This window comes from Rhea americana, unplaced genomic scaffold (genome assembly GCF_003343005.1).
Source record: "Rhea americana isolate MKP2758 unplaced genomic scaffold, rheAme1 scaffold_76, whole genome shotgun sequence".
NCBI lineage: Eukaryota > Metazoa > Chordata > Aves > Rheiformes > Rheidae > Rhea > Rhea americana.
In genome coordinates, this window is record NW_028186934.1 from 1,870,561 (window position 1) to 1,890,198 (window position 19,638).

The following is a 19,638-nucleotide window of genomic DNA, read 5'->3' on the forward strand; positions in this document are numbered from 1 at the left end:
CCGGCCCGGCCCGGCCTGGTGCGGGGAGGTGGGTGCAGAAAGCGGGTTACGGGGCGGGCTGGGAAGCGAGGAGCCCCCCGGGGTGAGAAACAGGGGCTTGGGGGCTGGAGATCGCTTTATCCCCCCTAGGARACGGGCAGCGGGAGGGCTTGGCGTCACCGGTGCCTCAGCCCGGCAGCCCTTATCTTGGAGAGTTACGGGCCATGGCAGCTTTGAAATGTTGAATTTTACTCATCGTGTTTGGGGGCATGCAGATGAACTTGAGGAAACATGCAGAGTTCCAAGGATGGGTGAATGGTAATAAATACTTTACCGATGTGTGGAGAAGTCAGCCGTGAGGGAGGCACAAGGGAAAGTGTTGAGGCTTGTCTCCAGTTGGGTATGTTCTTGGCCCAGGGGAAGAGTAAATCTGGTATCAGGGCACCAAAACGCAACAAAATTGCCAAGAATGCCTAAAACAAAGCACCGGACTGCTGAAGCTCTCTCTCACTGGAAACAAACTTTTCAGTTAAGGATACTGGTAGGTCTCACCGTGGGTGGAAGTTCTTCTGTTCTATAGCCAATATCAGCTACTTCTAGCTAGTTTACCAGGCCTGGCTCACCGCAGGGCTCACCTCGGCGGGGCAGCAGCGCCGTGGATGCCTCCTGATGCTCACATATTATCAGCTGTACAGTAATTTCTCGAGTGTTTAACCAGTGCCATCTTGTGGCTATGTCTTTTTATTTTTTCCTTTTTTTTTGTTTTTTGGGCAAGAATATTCTGCACATTCATGTATCAGAAATGTTCAGAAACCAAGAACTTGGTTTGCTTCTATTTCTCTTTGTGTGTGACAGCAAGGAAAATTTTATTCCATATAGTATCCTTGCTACATCACTGTTGAAGACTATGTAACTGAAGCCTTGCTACTTTTTGAACAGCCTGCAGCTGCCTTCCTACTGCTTGCGAAAATGGTTCTAAAAAGCACCACATTGGCTTTCTGTGAGAAGCTCCCAGCAGTTTTTCTTCTTTCTTTCTTTCTTTCTCCTCCTCCTCCTCCTCCTCTTTTTTTTTCTTGAAGAAATTAAAAGTATTTGCAAGTGGCAGCCACCATAGTATGCCAAAGAAATTGYGTGTAATGGTCCTCCTCTAAACAGAACTCAACCAGCAGCAAGTAGTAGCTACTTGCAAGAGCCTGGGAAAGCAGGTCTACCACGATGTCCTGTCCGAATCACTTGGTGTTAAGGAAGTCTATCGTCAATGCTAGATATGACACAAAGTGATACAGAGAGAGGCAGTATCACTTGGGAGAAGAGGAGTACTTAGCCTCAAAGCTATGAAAATGCTTTGTTGATGATCATATTCCGGTCTGCTGTTTAGACAGTCTCAAAATTAGGATTGTATATCCAAATTGGCTTATTATCAGATGTCACACGTTCTGTATGAAAATTCACACAAGTCAGGAGATTCTCTAACAAATGTTTAGATGATGAATTCTGAAGGCTGTCCTGTTCACATGAACAGCCTAAGGCAGATGTTCTCAAGGTTTGAGATCAGYCACGCGACCTTTGGCGTGGCAGGTTGGGTACTGGGAAAGTGCTTCAGCCAAAGGTGAGAAAGCTATTTCTTTAGCATGAGCGTGAAGAAATGGCCTCCCTGAATTCTACCAAAACGTGCTGAGTTGCATGGTCCTCTCACTCTAGTATGACATACCGTTTCCAAACACCTTCGAGTTTTCTGTCCCTTTAGGACCACGGGAAATTGCTTCCTTTCGGTGGCAAACCTAGAAAAAGGTTAGCACAGCGTGGATTAAATCCCGTAGTAGGATTGCTCTATGGAATTTCACAATGCTCCTGAAAGGACAGCTGCARGTGTAATGTTACAACACTTAACACGGGCTAAGTGCAGATGAGTGTGTTTCAAGAACTGATAGATCCAGGAACTTCTGGGGGATGAGCCTTCTCCCTGCAATTACCATATTTTGCRGTGTACATTTCAAGTTATGAGATGTTAGCTGTGTTTTTATTCCATCTATGACAGTGTGTAGCATGTACRGTTCTTGAACTGTGTGCCGCTCCTGCCTCTGCCTTGCACTCTGCGCCCGCAGTCAAATCTCGGCTTCATCACTCCTCCTAATAGCAACAAGAGCACACTTCTGCTCTCTGAAGAACTCAGTCTATATGAAAACAAYGGTATTTTACCTTAGTTTCATTAAACTGCTTCCAATTTATTTTACCTTTCTTGCATTGTTTTTAAATCAGTCATAATGGTCTGGGTTGTAGATGATTCACCAATAAACAGGCAAAACAAAACAAGGAAGATTTAAATCAGTTCAAAAGAGGCTTGTCTGCAAAGATGCACAAAGTTAAGTAATTTAGATTGATATGTTGATGACCTTGTGTGTAAACGTAAAATACATTTTGCTATATACTTGAAATCACCAACAGAAAAGCTGAATTTTTTTAGTTGCTGCAAATTCTACTAAAATATTTCAAAAAATTATTTGCAAAGATGACAGTAAGCATAGGCTTTGCAAGAACAATGCAAGTAGAGTTAAAGTTGAACTACAAAATATTGAGTCTGACAAAACAGTTCAAGATGACCTTGCTTATGAGACAACGAAAAGCGTCTTAAGGAGAAATAATAATTATCAAAGAGTAAAGAATGGTTTTATTCAAAGGCTGTTTAACCTCTGGGAGGTCTGGCAAACATTAATAGAACCTACTTTAATTCTGTTTGTAGATTATCTCAATAAGGGATACTTTTAAAATGTGGTTTGTTGTCATATCCTAGGGTATTTACTAGCAAAAAGACAATGGAAGAAACATGCATCTCTTTTTACTAATATATTTTTTCTTTATAAACAGTTAAGTAAAGACAGGTAATCAGATCTTTGTAAATACTAAAATATGGACTAAAGATGATTGAACTGTGTAATGACTTTTTTTTTCTTGTACAGTGCTCCATATTCAGCTCAGCATACCTGAGCTAGGAAGTTGTTTTATCCATGGAAAAGTTCTGAAAGACCAACCCAACGCAATGCTATACCTGCAGCACTGGAGCTTCAGATACTATCTTCTGGTCCTCGGTTCTGTGGTAAGTGAATTTTACCTGAGTGATGGGTTAGATTCTGCCTAGCAAGGTCTGTCTAGCAAGAGTCCTGTATTATGTAGCCTCTGCCTAGAAACACAGGGGATGAGTTTTCTCTTCCACATTTACAGTTTTCAGTTAACAGTGATATGATAGCAGCTTGAGCGTAGTATTCTCTTAAAATTAAGCTTTATTAGTTAGCTGCATCTGTTACTTCATGTGTATTCAACTGTAACTGCTGCCATTAAGCCTGAAGGCTCTTGCATATTCTCTGCACAAAAAGAGCATTTGTGATTGTTTGGATTCATGTATAGTTCCCAGTTATTTCAAACTTCAAAAACGTGATGGTTTAGAAGCAAAAAAGACTTTTTCACTTTTAGTTCAATTGAACATTGTAGTTTGAAGATTTCAACAGGGCAAGCTGTTTTTCTATGTTTTGATGAAGTCTTTGCTTTCTACATATTATATCTGTACTTTAAGAAAGGTCTGTTGGATGTGTTTTTGATGTTGATCATATTTTTTTTTCCAACAGTAGATGGCAATAGCTATTCATTTGTAAAACACAACAGCAAAACTCAAAGCGTTACAAAATCTAATGTGTAATTAGAGACATAGAGATGTCAGATGAAATTATTTGTAAAAATCTTGATTTTTTTTTTCAATTACAGGTAAACTTGTATTAAACCTTTGGCAAACTTTGCAATTTAAATAATTGTGAAAATTTGAAGGATACTATTTAAGCTTCATTGCAGTGTACTCTAATGAATTGTCATCATATGTTAAAAAAAAAAGAAGTAGAGAGATTTTTTTTTCCATGAGCATTCTAGTTACACTTAAGGGATTAAGTGATTAAAGGATGTTGGTCAAGAACTATTTATTTTTTAATCTTGGTAATTTTTGATGTTTTGTTGTTCAAGCTTGTTCAAAATGGTTATAATTGACATTTCATATTTTACTTAGGAACTAATTAAAACATATCTTTACATAAATTTAAGAATTTTTCTATGTACTTCAGGATTCACCCTAACAAATTTGTTTGAAAACTTGACTCCACTGAAATGAGTGTCAGATTTTTACATTTGCAGCTCTTTTTGAATTTTATTTTTCCATCCAAAAAAGCTCTATAGTTTGAAAGCAGACGTGCAAATACTAGCCTTTCTGATATATAGCCGTATATACTACCAATATATATTATACTATATACTAGTGATACATGTTATAGGGCAGATCCCGCTCCCTTTTTGGATTTATTTATATAAATCTTCTTTTGCTTTTGTGCAATATATATTTTGCTTCCCCAAAGCTTACGTGAGAAGTATATGAGTGAGGAAGGTGATAATCGTCTATAATGAAGGTATGACAAAATCACAAGACTTTCGGGAATTTCACAGCTGCAAACCAAAGTTCTYATGCATTATGATAGCATTCTGTTTTGCAATGATAATGAGTTTAAAGGCTGGCATTTCCCTAGCATTTCCCTGTTTTTACTGAAAAGATAATCAGACTTCTGTATATTGATGATGGAATATTGGCAGCTATGATAATTTTGTAGAAGATATTTTAGTGTGACAATTAGTATTTTAAAAAAGTTGTTTCCTTTTATTCTATTGCCATTACCTAAATTGTTCAGTTGTGTAGTTCATTGCTCTGTGGGAGACAAAATATGGCAGAAAGGATAAAATTGACTGAAATGAGGTGATGAAGGGGTTTTGGTCCCAAGTCTGCTACTGACTCCAGATGTGCCCTTTTGATCTCTTCAGCTTCTTAGATTCTTCCCCTAYGAAATGGCGATAACAGTACCAACCACATTCTGACATCTATGGATGAAAAGTGCTAAGCAGTACTATCCTCTTCTCCTTTTGCCCAAGGCAACAGGCCCGTAKAGCGCTATTGTTTCCTGGGAGGCCAGGCTCTTCATGCATAACACTGTCTTCTATGCAGCAAAATTTCAGGATCAGGAAAACTTACCAAGCTTGCATATTTAAACCTTTTCTCTCTCCTTCAGCCTCTGAGCCTCCTAAACAGCAGAATTCCATCACTTCTTTCATCACTCTAATATTCTTTTAAACAACTGTATCATGGGATCTATTGTACTTAGCTGTAGTATGTCTACCGTACAGTCCATGTTTTTCATCACAGGAAGCAGCTTGAACTGCTTATAACACATGGAGTAGACATTTGTCTTGTTTTAGAACAGCTTTATACCATTCAGCTGTCTTTACAGCCTCTTCAGTGCTTAAAGATAAGTATATTTAAGTATAATCCTGAAATTTTTATCTTCTGCATCATCAACCAGTGCTCTAGTTGCAATTTCATAATATGCTCCTCTAGGCAGCTCTGAACAAGCTTAGCATGACAATTAAGGGAGTGAACTGGCAAAACTCTGAATTTCTCTCCCTTTCCTTTCACCCTTATCTCATATTCTCTAAGGTACACCACTTTATCTACATGTTTCCAAGAAGGTGTTCAATTAATAACTCAGGCRAGTCAGAGCTGATAGGATCTTTTCCATGTATTAATTTAACTCTTCCTTTTAAAGACAGTGCCAGAAAAATCAGTTTTCATGTTTTCTCTATTTTTATTCTGGTTTTTTTATAGTATTGAAGGTGCATACTGTAGTCCTTTGATTCCACTCCCAAGAAATTATCGGGGATTCTAGTAGTAGCTTTACAAGTGGCTGGGGTTCTCATTGCTTTATGGAATAGCAATTTTTTTCTCTGTTAATATCGACTTCAAAGATTTTATTTATAACAAAAAAGTAAATATTCAGAGTTGGTCATGTATGACCTAGAAATGTTAGGTATTTTGTTACTCAGTTTCTTCTGCGTGCYGAGGTTTCTGATGGCAAGAAAGATGCAATAGAGCTGATGAGTACAGCAAAAGTAATTTTCAGTGAAGACAATTGCAAGTCTTGTTCAAGGGCACAGGACTGTTGGTTTGTATGGTATAGTYATTTAGCAGTCAGAGAGCAGTGTTTAAAAGTTTTCTATTCTTTCATTAGACTTGAACAAGAATATGTTTAGTTTCCATCTGCATTGGTCTTACAGCAAGTTTAAAGTTACAACAAGAGCTAAGATGAATAGATTGTTATTAGAATAGATCCTCTTGACTCATTTCTACAATTTAAGTGTATTTGGTCCCCAGAAGTATCTGTATCACTGTTAATGTGAGCTAGGAGATGCAGAAAATAATGAAGTTGCTATTGGCTAGAATTGGAGATGACGACATCTATCCTCACAGAAAAATGGGCCATTCAGTGATCATGAACGAGTTTCATAGGGAAAATAGGTAACCAGCAAGCTAAAGCGTTGAGTTCTATGCTGAAAAAAATTCTGTAAGACTGAATTCAGTCAGCTTTTTTTGATTTGGAGATTAAGATAATATTATTTATTGGTATTTTTAATACTAAAATATTACTGATAAAATATTTTATGAATTTCTATTCCTATGACTTTTTCTAAATCAGTGTTCTAATTGCTTTTAGTGGTAGCAGGAGCTGTGAATTTGAAATCATCAAAATAGATGGCAGATACTGGTAAATGACATTTGCAGTCTTGTTCCTAATTTTTGTGATTGTTTATAAGTTTATAATTGAGTGCCAATGCACAGTCTTTGCTTTTGAAATACTTTAGTTTAAGTCAGGTGTGTCTTTGTTCTTTGTTACACATATAGTGAGTGCTGGACTGGGACAATCAAGTCTTATAATAATAGTAGACTAAGGACTTAAACATGGCTGTTGCATTGGTGCAATCACTGTCTTAATTTATGATTGTACTGCTTATGTTATGATGAGAAATATACGGAGAACCTTAAAGTTAATTGAATTTTTGCACATGGCAGTTCCTTAACGTTTAATATAAATACCTGGAAAGATGAGGTTTAGAGATTCAGAAACTGAAACTTGCTGAATGCACATTGGATAGAATCTAGTGGATAAGGGATTTTCTTTAGAGTTAATTATGCACACCACAATTCATCATCAAATACATCTTTTGACAAATTAATTAGATAAAATACACGACTGAAATTTAAATGGAAATTGTTATGTAGTACTGAAATGACTACGAAGTTTAGAAAAAAAATGCCAAATAATTAGCTTTTAGAAATCACCCATCTTTCTGTCAAGGTTATTTTTTATTCTTCAATCAGAGGACTTTCCATACTGATTTTTCCCTCAGAATTGCCATTTTAATATAGCAAATTTGTATCACTGGGACAAAAAAAAATAGTTTATCTCCAGTGAGTGTCATGAACAGATGTGGAGTAATAATTGAATAGTTAAAATAAATATAAATAGTTAATTGTGATTAATATTGGCCACTGTTTTTGTTGTTAGTCTATTTCATGGAATATATATGGAGTATAAAGTCCATTTTAGTAACTCTGGGATACTACAATTCTGAAATATTTCTAGCACTACRATTCTATTTTCAAGTTTATCTCAGTAATACCACTGAAGCAGATGACACATGAAGCCACAAATGGCTCAGTGGATTGCAAGCCTGCTGTGCTGCAGAATCTGACTTCAGTAGAGTAATGTTAAGCTTATTTAAAGTACAGCTTGGTCTTGTAATATAAGCCTGTTCAAATCATGTTTTAACTGTGTTTCTGAATTGTAAATTCTGGCCAAGTACTTCAGCAAGTTCAGGAATACAGTTTAAAGTAAGATTATTGCAAGGGAGAACAACACTTAATAAGGTGAAATTCTACATTGTTGAAGCCAGGTTCTGCAATAGTTCTTTTTTGTTTCTTAAATATAGTAAGAGCTTAAAATGTTTTCCATCTTAATGCTTGTTCAAGGTAAAATGTAAATGATTAAGAACAAATACCTCTGCCATTACTCTTTGCATGATCATTCTATACATCTATTTAGATTGTCTAGACTCTTGACATTGTAACAAATCAGCATCAAAATGAAGGCAAGACAGGAGACTTGGTTGAAACTTCAAGTAATTTTGAGTGATTTATTTGACTGAGAGGGGCGCATACTATTCACTGGAATCTGATAGTGGTTTAGTGATTTACCAACTGTTACTCTTTTTTCCATGAGGATCTTAGTATTGCAAGCATTCCTTTAAAACTAGCCTTTTCTAGTAAATTAGAGGAAAGTATTCATTGGTTGAAGACTTGGGAACCAAATTTGAAATCCAAAGGAGAAATTATTGAGTGACTATTGGCAGAAAGACATAGATCTTGGGCTGTCTACGGATTCCTAAGTACCATGTACTGCTTGACAAGGAAGAATATATATTGACAGCATTTCTTCAGACATGCTTCAAGGACAAAATTAAAACATTTCCATAGGGTGTAGGCATCAATCACCAGATGGATGTTCTTGTACACTAAGTACAACACAGTATAGCTTTCCAGTGACTTAACACACTAGCCAACACAGGAGCTGCTATAGTAATTACAGATTACATTAAGTATCAAGCAAAAGCCAACAGCCAACTAATAGGCAAACCTTTTATGCATTATTAACACCATAGCCTTCCCAGAAGATTCAGACTAATAAATTTGAATTGATAATGTAAACGGTAGAAAGGAGGTTTAAAAATTTTTCTCCTTTGTTGATAAAGTCCCAAGAAATTTTGTGTTTTATGTTTTATGTACTGCCTAAAACACGTACATGTTGAAATAATCCCTCAGGTCAATGAACAGTTTCAGTCACACATTCTCTAAAGCTGCCTTGAATATTTTATAATTATTTTATTAAGAAATAATTGTTACATATCAGATGTGCATTGTACTTAGATTAAAGACTGTGTGGTCATAAGATATTTCAGCAATTATAATCCAGAAAATTTTAGAAAGTATGAGGTTGGAAAGATTATTCCTACGTATCAAGAAGCTGGTTCTTTCCCAAGCAGCTGGCTGAGCCTGTTCGTTACAAGCCCTGAAAGATAAGAGAATACAAATATGACATGAAAAAAGACGTAGGGAGTAGATAACGTATACTTTCTTTATGTAAGAAAACTAGTATTCACTTCTAACAAATCACTTATGATTTGAGACATCCTATATTTAGTTGCCTCACTGGCAACTCTGAAAAATTGTTTTTCTCTTTGAGGAAGTGTCAGAATAACAGATTCTTTCTTCCTTCTCAGCCAAAATACTGTGTTTTGTTATATAATAAAATTGGTGTTACCTGTGTTTGAGAACTGGCAATGTACAACAATTTCTTTTGTCAAGTTATTGATCACTTTTTGATTTCRTATTACTCCTAAAACTTTAGAACAAGGCATATGCTATTTCCATATATCACATACAAAATTTAGGAAAAGTTAATATTGAAAAATATTCTACAATTAGGTTAGTGTTCTGTTTTTCTCAGTATAAAAGCTCTGAGATTAGGCTGTAAGATTGTCAGCAAATGAACAGAATCTGCACTGAATGTGTAGAACATGGTTTAAAGCAGAATGTTGTGCAGATTCTCTGGGTAGTTTGTAAAATAGTTAAAAATAAATCTGGCCAGGATAAATCAGTTTCATGATACTATATTTTAGACATATAACATAAGTGCAAAAATCTCTCTCTTCAGTCATTTCCTGGCTTAGGTGGTACCAGAGATCCTAGCCCAGGCCATGCCTGAATTAGAATCTGCATGGTTACTTTTTCTTCAGTTCTCCCAACTGATAAGAAACATTGCAACTTTGTGTAGTAGATCCCAAATACTATCTAAAGCAAGAACTGTTACCTGATCTGTTCCTACTGAAGTGTAAGACAAAACTGTTTCCAGTAGGAGTTGAGAGTTTTTCATTCTTAAATTCAGGCAGTTTTTTAGCTCCTGCAGATTTGGATATAGTCTTAGCTATGGCTTTTGGATCAAAGTTGCCCTAATAAATTCAACTTTTACTTTTTAAAAGTCAGACTGCTTATTTAAAAACCAAAGTGTAGGTTGCTATTTTTAAAAACAAAACCTCTTGCCCTTGGCCTGAGTCTTTATTGTTTCTTGTCTCAGAAAATTTGCCTGTAACAGAAAATGGATCAGATAGTAGTAGTATAGTATGCCAAAGTCGGTCCTTGTGCAAGTACAGTGCAGTATTTGGAGGCTTGCCTACAACAGGGCTGAATTTGGTCCTCTGTCGTCTTTGTGTGAACAGAGATTCTGTTTCAGTACATCTGAGCATCCCAAGAAAACTTTGTAATTGATGTTTTCCACTCATTTTCTTTCTATTAGTTTTATGTTTTGATTGAGATGCTTTTCCCTAGCCTTCAAATATATGCTTGAATGCTAGGAAAAACTCACTCTCATGCATAATGAAAGAGGAGAACTTGCAGAGGAGGAATTTATTGGCTACAGTCTCCATTCCTGCTCTGTATCTTGCTCTACAAGCTCCCACAGCAAGTGAGTGGTAGAGCCAAGAATAGAACACCACTTCTCTGACACCCAGTCCAATGTCTTAACCCCTGCCTCCCGTGAGAAATTTTGTCTCTGTACTTTATTTCAGTTTTCTGTACAGTGCAAAGATAAGCTCATACTTTATTTTGGTGCATGAATTGATCTCTAGGGTGAATGAATAAAGTTGGGAAATAGCCAGAGAATACACAGTGTAAATAGTGAAACATAAGGAGGATATATATGTATATGTATATATTTAACACTACGGCTTCTCAGAATGCTGTGTGTCTAGATAGAATTAATTAAAAATTCTCCACAGCATTTGAGCTCTTGCAAACTTGTTTTGAGCACACAAGCTCTTCTTGAACTTCCGTATTAAATTCTGTGCCCACTGAGAGATGGGTGTCTCAATTTTGTAAGTTTGGTAAGAGAATATAAATTGATAGACTGGTAACAGTAGCTCTTGTGCTCTGCAATTTGGACATCAGTTGTATCTTCTTGCCACTTTTTTTCTACACAATTCAAAGCTGGATTTCTTCATCCAAATTTTCTTTGAGACTAGCCAATGGAGGTGTCCTGCCTGTAACGCAGAGATCCTGTTTTCATCTTTCTGGTAGTATTTGTTTTGTTGAGGATAATAGCATGTACTGTGGTTTTAGGGAAACCAAATGAATTTAGAAAATGGTGGAGGTAGTGTGGATTGACTAAAGCGTTCTAACTGCAAAGCACTGTTGCTATTGTGAATTGAGTCTAATAAGGAGTATTTAAGGAGCATGTGTAAACTTGGCGTGAAGATGATGATATGACATACTTTACTGCATCCAGTATTCATAACAGCTAAAAGGCAACAGTAGTTTCTATCAGTGTTGACTTAGTGCCCCTGGCTTTTTAAAAATACTACTTCGAAGTCTGGTCAAGAAAAGTATGCCCTCTCCAAAATATTTAGTTGCACAGGTTTAAAACAAGTTCACCTGACATGGGGGCTCATGTTGTCCTTTGCTTTGGTGTCCAGCAAGCCTTTCATCAGATTCATGATGACAGCTGGGTTATGTTAGCCAGCTCCTTTTCAGAATTTCTCCTGCAGAAAGACTTCACATTTTTAGAAATCACCTTGTTCAGTTTCAGAGAGCATGACAGCTTCTCTTAGAGCCTTTCCCAACACGTGAACAAGAGGCAAGTACTAAATGCCACAGGTGAACAAGAGGCAGGTACTAAATGCCACAGGTGAAAGTCTGTCAATATATCAAAAGGAAATTCCTCTTCTCTGTGCAAATAATAAGTGGTGTAATTGTACATGGTGGAGACAGTTACCATGCAAATACAAGTAGTACTTCTTACTGAACACTCTGGAGAAGTTAGCCTGCAAGCTGAAATGTTGTATGCGAACATTGTGTTGTTGAATATGACACTGAAAGCAGCAGCAAAACATGAATTGACTTTTATTGACCGAAACAAGCAATGCACATGATTCAGTACTGATACAATGTATATTTTTTAATATAGTGATCTCTTTATCAACAATTAGACTACTTTATATTAGGCAGGCTAGAAACATACAAAGGTGCTTAGAACTTGCACATTACATAACAGGAAAAGAAAAAAAAAAATCCAAACCAGATAAACCAAATGGGATACAGTGGAAAGGTTAGGAGAAGAAAGGAGCCACATTAAAATACCGAAAGCAACAGCAGTTGTCTGATTAATTTCCATCTTTCTCCCTCTACTTCTGTTAAGGGAATTTTATTTGATGTAAAAGTGGAAGTATACCTACATTTCTACAAGCTATTTTTGAAGGATGATATTGAAAGTGATCTTTGTACCCTAACCTGGGTCCCACCTCTCTTTTAGAAGCACGTAGATTTAAACAGTAAATATTTGTGAAAGATTAATCTCCAGAATCTCTTTACACATGAATGTGTGTGTGTGTGTGTGTATGCATGCATATATATATGTAATATGTATACACATGTATATATATAAAACGAAAATAGAAATTGCCATAACAGGATGGAAAAGATATTCTTGTCACTTTCCATTTATGCTCTTTAGCCTTGTTGATTATATTTGTATAAGCATTTACAATGCAAAATCCTCAAATACTTTTGAAAACTGTGTTATCTTAGGTACCAGATAGTATGAATGCACAAACAAGTTGCTAGGGATAAGCTGAGGCATGAATTTACAGCACCTCTGAGACAGAGAGATTCTACTCTTCTGGTGGTAAAATAATAATAGATTTGCTTGCTCACTGACTAGAAATGATTGTGAATTTTTTGGCAATGCTGTACACTTGGGAACTCTATTTCTCACCACTGAAACATTTTGTGGGAACATGCCAGTTTCAGTGAAACTTCTGTAATAAAAAGCTTTTCTGTCTAGAATTTAGAGGAAGTATATTCTCACCCTGATCTGCCTGTCTGAGGAGAAGGACTTAGCCCCCAAAGTCTTTGCATTCCAGGAGAGCCCTGCCTTCTGTTATAGTTAGAGTGCTCTTTTCCTTTTCCTATGCTTTTGTAGAAAAGCAAAAACAAAAAAGAACATCAAACAGAGCCCCCTTCTAAGTTCATCTTATTGCAAATAGGAAAACTTCTGAAATTTTGAAAATACTTCTGGTATTTTTTTTTTCCAACTTTGTACCTTCTCACTCCATCGTGGACTTGCTTGCATCAGAGATTTTGCTCTTGATGAATGGGCTCTCAGTTGTAAATGTTACTGTGAAATAGGCTTAAGGACTTTCCTGAAAAATGCAAGACTGAGGCAGAGTTTCCTTAGGAAACATGAGGAAGAAGAAAATGAGATCTTTGCTCTCCTGCCTCTTTTATAGGATTTTATCATTACTTCCTCAGCCAAATTCTGACTTTATAGAAACTGACTGGTCTTGCTCAAAAATTAAATTGAGATAGAACACTGCTGTATTATCATAGAAAGACTTCTGAACTGGTATAGGGCTGCTGAATCTGTGATGACTGGATGGGAGTGCTGCAATGGCTGTGCTATAGTTGATCTGTTCATAAATGTCACCACAGCTGCTTGCTCTCAGGAAAGCCACAAGTTGACTTGGTCCTTCAGCTGCATGTTATTTTTTTTAGTAACTGCAGTTGTTGGAAGTGCCATACTTTGTGTAAAATAAACATTTGGAAGTGTCATCTGTTGTTCAGAAACATGGTGCCCGTCATTTAAGGTGTATTCTTGTTGTGGCTATAATTCTTTTGTCCTTGTCTGTTTAGCGATTGAAAGAAAGGGGCTGATTTTGACTTCAGATTGTAAGTTGACAAGAATTTATACTCTGCCTTCTTCCAGGCAGCAGATACCTGAGGCTGCTCCTGTAAACTGCAGAGCTATCAGAGAACTCGTGATGATATCTTTACATTAGATTGTATCAAAGTAAACTTAAATCTTACAAAACATTACATGGCGTGCACATGTGCATCTGGGGAGATGTTGGGGAAAAAACATTGCTGAGCAGATGTTTACTATGCTTTCAGAATGCATCTGTAGTATGGTGATGAGGACAAAGCAAAAGAAACAGGAAAGAAGGAAATGGGGATATTTTAGAAAATATTCCAAAGATACTTGGGAAAAAGACTACTTAGTAGCAGTCAAAGTATTGTGATACTGCGCTTGAGAGAGCTCTCATCTAAAACAGCAGGACTTTAAAATACATAGATATTAAGTGTAATTAAAATGGTAATACCCAATTTTGGGGGATTCTGTCTCTGACACAAAGGTCTGTGTGTGTATTTATCTCCTAAACAGACATAACAGAATATAACATATATGTGAGTTTTTCTTGTGTGATGTGGAAGGAACTGAACACTACTAACTTCCATTAGCTACAACAGAGTTGTCTATACATCCCATGCGCTGTATAAGTACAATGTTTTGGTAAATGTGTTTTTTTTAATATTGGCTTCAACAAATTGAAATAAGTGGTCTCATGATATTTGCCTTCTTAATTTCTCTTAGAAATAGTTATTAAATCAATTATGGCTATAGTTGTATATTTTTTCAGTACATCTGTGCTTGGATACTAATAAATGCTATGCAAAAACCCCACCTTTCAAAGATGTCAAACACCTTTCATAATTTGAAAACATTTTTCAAAGAGAATGAAGACAAAGAAAGAAAATGGTTTATCTCAGCTAATGTGGAAGTCTCCTACAAAATTCTTAATGTGGGGCTGCAAAAGACTGCAATATTTGCTAGGTACTGAATAGCAGAGCAATGTCCCAAAATCTTAGGTTTTCTGACTAATTTATGCAAAATCTTCAAAATTTTCCTGACAACTTCTTTATTTTGTATTTAATTTTAATAGAATGAACATTCTGTTTTCTAGACATTTTTTACTCAGACTTTGAACTTTGAAACTGGTCATTTTAATTCAGCAGGGATTGGAGGACTGGGTTGTTTTGTTGCAATAAAAATGCCATAACTAGCCACCATTTGCTGTTCTCTGTACTCATATGCTTCTGTTCTTTATACGATGCTATTTCCATGTTAGCTACTGCAGGCATCAAATAAAATGTTTAATTAAAAAAATGTTATCGGGGTACCATTTAAGATCAAAGATCACATGCTATCAAAGATCTGGTACTTTGATACTACAATAATAGATACTTTAGAAAAAGTGAGATGGGTTCGATTAGATAGTAATTTATTCTAGCTTTTYCCCCCCTTTTCTTTAGTACTCATTGCAGATATCCTAACTTACTAGAAGCTTTAAGAAGTAGTAATTTGTAAAGTAAAAAGTAAAAGGCTTCTGGTTTAAACAAAACTGATCAAAAAATGATGGAAGTAGGAAAATGAGACCTTTAGAATAAATATGACCAAAAACATAATAAACATTGACTGGGCGCATAATCCTGATGCTAACATAAATCTATTTGTTGTAACAAACATTTAGTCTAATTTAATCTTCAGATGTGTTACTGCCAGAAAGAATAGAATTTACAAACTCTAAAACATTTATTACTCTWAAAATTCCACTTTAATCTAGTTTCTCTAACTGAAAAGACCATTTTAATTATCATTGTAATCCATCTCAGTGAAGTATATGCACGTATATTATTTACAGATCATTCTTTAAACTACTAAATAAGTTGTACACAGGCATGGGATCAAGAGATAAAATTGTGCTGTGTTGTCRTCAGAGCATAACAACAGTGTGTGAATTTGAGCTCTTGTAAATAAAGATATTTSGAAGAAAGAAAAAGCAGTACTAGGTAGTTACATGGCAGTGCGTCTGCATAGCTAATACTCAGATCTTACAAGATATCTGTTGCTTCTGAAAAAATGCAAGCAACCTCAACTTTGTGTAGCCCACGGACATTACTAGAACTCAGTGATGTGTTTTTATTTGTTTATTTTTACTTTACTTCTGAATTACTTGGGTTTTCAGTTGGTAATCTAAAAGTCTGTTTGGAGAGCAGGATTTTTTTTTTCTGAGTGTGTAGTTTTTAAAATATATATAGAAGTTATTCTAGCAGCTCTTCTGGTTGATAAATTGTAACTAACTTGGTTACTAATGCATTCAAACTATCAATCAGTATGTGTAGAATGTTATCATTTTTAATATGTTGCAGATAGTGGAGGCAGAATTTTGGTTTTAAAATCGCATTGAGATACTGCAAAGAATTTCCATTTGTGACTTAGCTGTTTCCTTTTTGCAATCCAGAGTTGATTGCGTTTAAGTGATAGTTGGTAAAGTTTGCCAGGAATGACATTCTGCAAAACTTCCATCAATCTCAATGGAACCATTTATTCCAAGTTTATAATTGGGTGAAGCACTGTGCTTCTCCAGGAAGAACAGTGGAATATTACTAGTGCTTATGCTTTACTGGACCCAGCCATCTTTCCTCCTTAAGACTTTAGTAAGTGTRTTTCCATTTTTTCCTGTGCAAAGGTGGCTTTGGAAACACTGTGGGAACACAAATAAATGTTTAAAAGAGTCTGTCCAATAAGTTATGTAGTTTTTAGAACTTAATTACTCTTTATTATCTGCAAAATGCAAATAAAGYAAATGAAAGCAGTGCAGAAATTCACTGTCACATTTTAAAATTCATTTTAGGAAAATTATTTGTGAATCCTAACAGCAAGCCTAGGTTCTAAAATTCTATATTTGGGCTCAGTCTGGTGAGTGAACATTATTTTTTCAGAAATCAACTTAATAAAATTCTTATTTTCAATGTAAATGAACACCTTGTTTAAATCCACAGGCAAAAAATTGGTGTTAGGTTTAAGATCCACAACAAAATTTGCATGTTCATTAATTCAGACTGTAATAGAAGCTTTGTCATGTTAAGACTAGATCTTTCCAGTGGCTGTTCAAGTGGGCTTTAAAGACTTTTTGCCATGTTGCAGGATACTCAGGGGGTAGGGGGGAGGTTTGACCTACACCCATTTTTTGAGGCACCTCTGCAGGTTTCATCACACTTAGTTCTTGTTTCTTGCACATGGGACATTTCTGAGGGCAGGATAGGTGCCCAATTGCCTACATACAATTTCATCAGGAAAGGTATATGATTTATTGCCCTGTAAAGGGTTTTGACGTGAAGCCTGTGAAAAGCACTATATAAATGCCAATACAATATAAAACGTCACACAAATACTTTACTCATTAATTCTGACCCTGTGCTTTTGTACTGGAGAGAAATGGGAGTGAAATATGAATGTGTTCCTTATATTTTAAAGGAAAAAATGAGTTTGTGGATTTTTTTAAAGGCTGATACGTTAACCTGTATTTGTGGTTCTTTTATTTAAACGCAGAAAAAAAAGCCTACTCTTTGCCTTGTGATAATACTATAAATGAAAGCAGATAAAGCATAACAAAGGGCAACTAAACAGTCTTGATTACAGTCCTTGGTCATGATCCTGCTTTCTCTACACAAACATGTTTTTGACTACAAAAATGGGATTTAATATAGGTACTACCAGAAAGATTTTCCACCTTCACCCCATTACATATTTTTCTTCTAATTAGTCGTATTAAAGCTCCTTTAAACAGCTTAATAACCAAAGCTTCCCCAGCCTTCAAGGTATTGGACAAGCTTATTTCAGAATGTGACTTTAGCAAAAGAAATGCGTCCACACACAGCCGGTGTTTTACTGACCGTTAGAGCTGACCGGTGCTTGTTACATCGTTTTCATTGTAAGAGTTGTCTGAAGGGGACAACAGTTGCTCAAAGCCCAGATCTCATCAGTCCCCAGTTTCTCCTTTCTGCATAGCCTCTCTGGGACGCGCGAGGAAGGGAAATGAGAGGAGATGGAATGCGAGTGGCGGAGCCTCTTAGCGGTGTTACCCTATATAGCGATGAAGTCTTGTTAATTGTAGGCATGACAGACTCTGGGGTTCCCTAATGCTGCTTTGATGGGTCTCTTCCCAAGAATAAAATCAGTGACGGCTGCCACTTATACCCCAGTGCGGGGCTCTCCTCCTCGCAGCCGCTCTGGGCCGCAGGGCAGYGGGGAGCGCCCTGCTGCACAGGCTGCGTCTCCTGTACGACCAGCAAATGCCAGTGCTCCCGTCCACTGCAGCGGCAGCAGGCCGGAGTCCAGGGATGGTCATGCACAGAGCATAATTTTAGCTTCACTGTCATAACATCTCGGTTCCAGGAGGGAAAAAAGAGAAGTCTTTTTTTTTGTACTGATTTTCTAGTCTTTGCCTAGCTCAGTTTGCATAGAGTGAGCCAGCCTGGCCCAGGTGACATAAATTGGAAAGCTCTTGTGTGTAATAGATTGAGGCTTTTTCTCACCTGCAAACCTGAATGGTTACCTGCATGGCAGGACTTCATTTTTTTTTTAACCTTTATACTTCAGCTTTGACTGTTGTTGAGTGCTGAGGTAAAATTTACTACATTGCTTTATTTTTATTTCAGATTGCTTTTCAAATTCTTTTCCCCTTCTGTGTTTCTCTGTGACTTTGATTATTTCTATTTTCTCTTTTAATAGGATGTTCACTTTCTGCTGATCTCTGTTGACATTTTCCCTTTTGATTTGCAGTACTATTAATTCTTCTTTGTTTAATGTTTTGTCTACATTCAGAACATGTTTGTTTTTCTCTAGTGTGCTGTAATTACTTTCCCCCTCCTTTTCTTTAATTTTCCAATTATGTCTCCACTGCTGTTCCTTTAAGAGCAGGGTAGATTGGGTGTAATCTCTTGAGGATATGAGAGCCTTGAACAGTCTTTAGGGCAGTTTGGGTCAAAAAAGTGCTTTAACTCTTCCTGAGGAGCTTTAGTTGTGGGTATTGGTTGCGTCTCTCTGGTAAATTTATTTTTTGGTTGCAATTAGTTAATTTGTAAGTCCCGCTGTATATTCTGGGGCAGTTCTGTCTGCATTACATTCTTTGCTCGAGACTGGAGGGAGAGCCAAGACAGCCTTTTGCTGACCCTGTACCGCACTAAGAATGAAATTTTTGCCCGTTTTAAATCTCTAAGTCTCCTGTTGATCTGCATTGTTTTATGATTTCTCTGTAAAAGTGAAATGTATAGTTTAGATCTCCTTGGCTTTTTGTGTTTACTTTCACTGAAACACATTTGAGTTGGATCAGCACAGCATTGCTGTGGTATCTCGAGACAGGCACCTTCAGCCCTTGGCCGTGGCAAGGTGCTGCTTCAGGTGAAGGGCGGAGGAATGTTGAGAGTAAGGGAGCAAGTCACCCAGGAAATCTGTGACAAAGTGGGAAATYGCTTTAATTACTTGTATCCCAAGTTAACACGATAATCTCCTTCTCCGTCTCTTAATCTAGCCACTAGCCTGTTGTTTTCCTTTTGATCTTAGTGGAAATTCCGGTCTTTACTACGGACAGAAACAGCAGAGCTACTTCATAGTTGGCATCCTATGCCATTTTCACAGAGAAATATTTCTAGAGAAGTATTTCATGTTGCTTACTGCTGTTTTGTGCTTGTGCCTCAGCCTCTGAATGCATTCTGTTCTTCCTCACTCCTGTGATGCTCTTACCAGGGACAGGATGATTCCAGGTCTGCTGGAAACTTGGTGCAAGTCTTGCTTTCTGGCAAGTAGCTATATAGGACTATAAATGCCTCAGTGTATTTCCCATTAAAGTCCGCTTTCAGCTAATTTTCTTCGTCGCCCCTGACAGTTGTCAACACGCGGGTCTTAACCGTCCTCTCAAAGGCCTGTGCGCCCAGAGAGCGAGGCCGCAGATGGCGAAGCGGGAGGCGAGAAGCCCTCTGCCGGGGCAGCGTCTGCGCGGGGCGAGCGCGGGGCA

The 19,638-nt window shown here is 37.0% G+C and overlaps 1 protein-coding gene across 1 annotated transcript in view; it reads left to right on the forward strand.

Moving 5' to 3' along the window:
- The first annotated feature begins 248 nt into the window (after positions 1-248).
- The window catches only part of MECOM (MDS1 and EVI1 complex locus), a 384,872-nt gene continuing 365,482 nt past the window's right edge, over positions 249-19,638 (forward strand). Inside the window, exons 1-3 of the mRNA XM_085322312.1 lie at positions 249-290; positions 2,085-2,169; positions 3,032-3,073. Of these exons, the coding sequence (XP_085178438.1) occupies positions 249-290; positions 2,085-2,169; positions 3,032-3,073 (169 nt within the window). The remainder of the gene's footprint in view (positions 291-2,084; positions 2,170-3,031; positions 3,074-19,638) is intronic.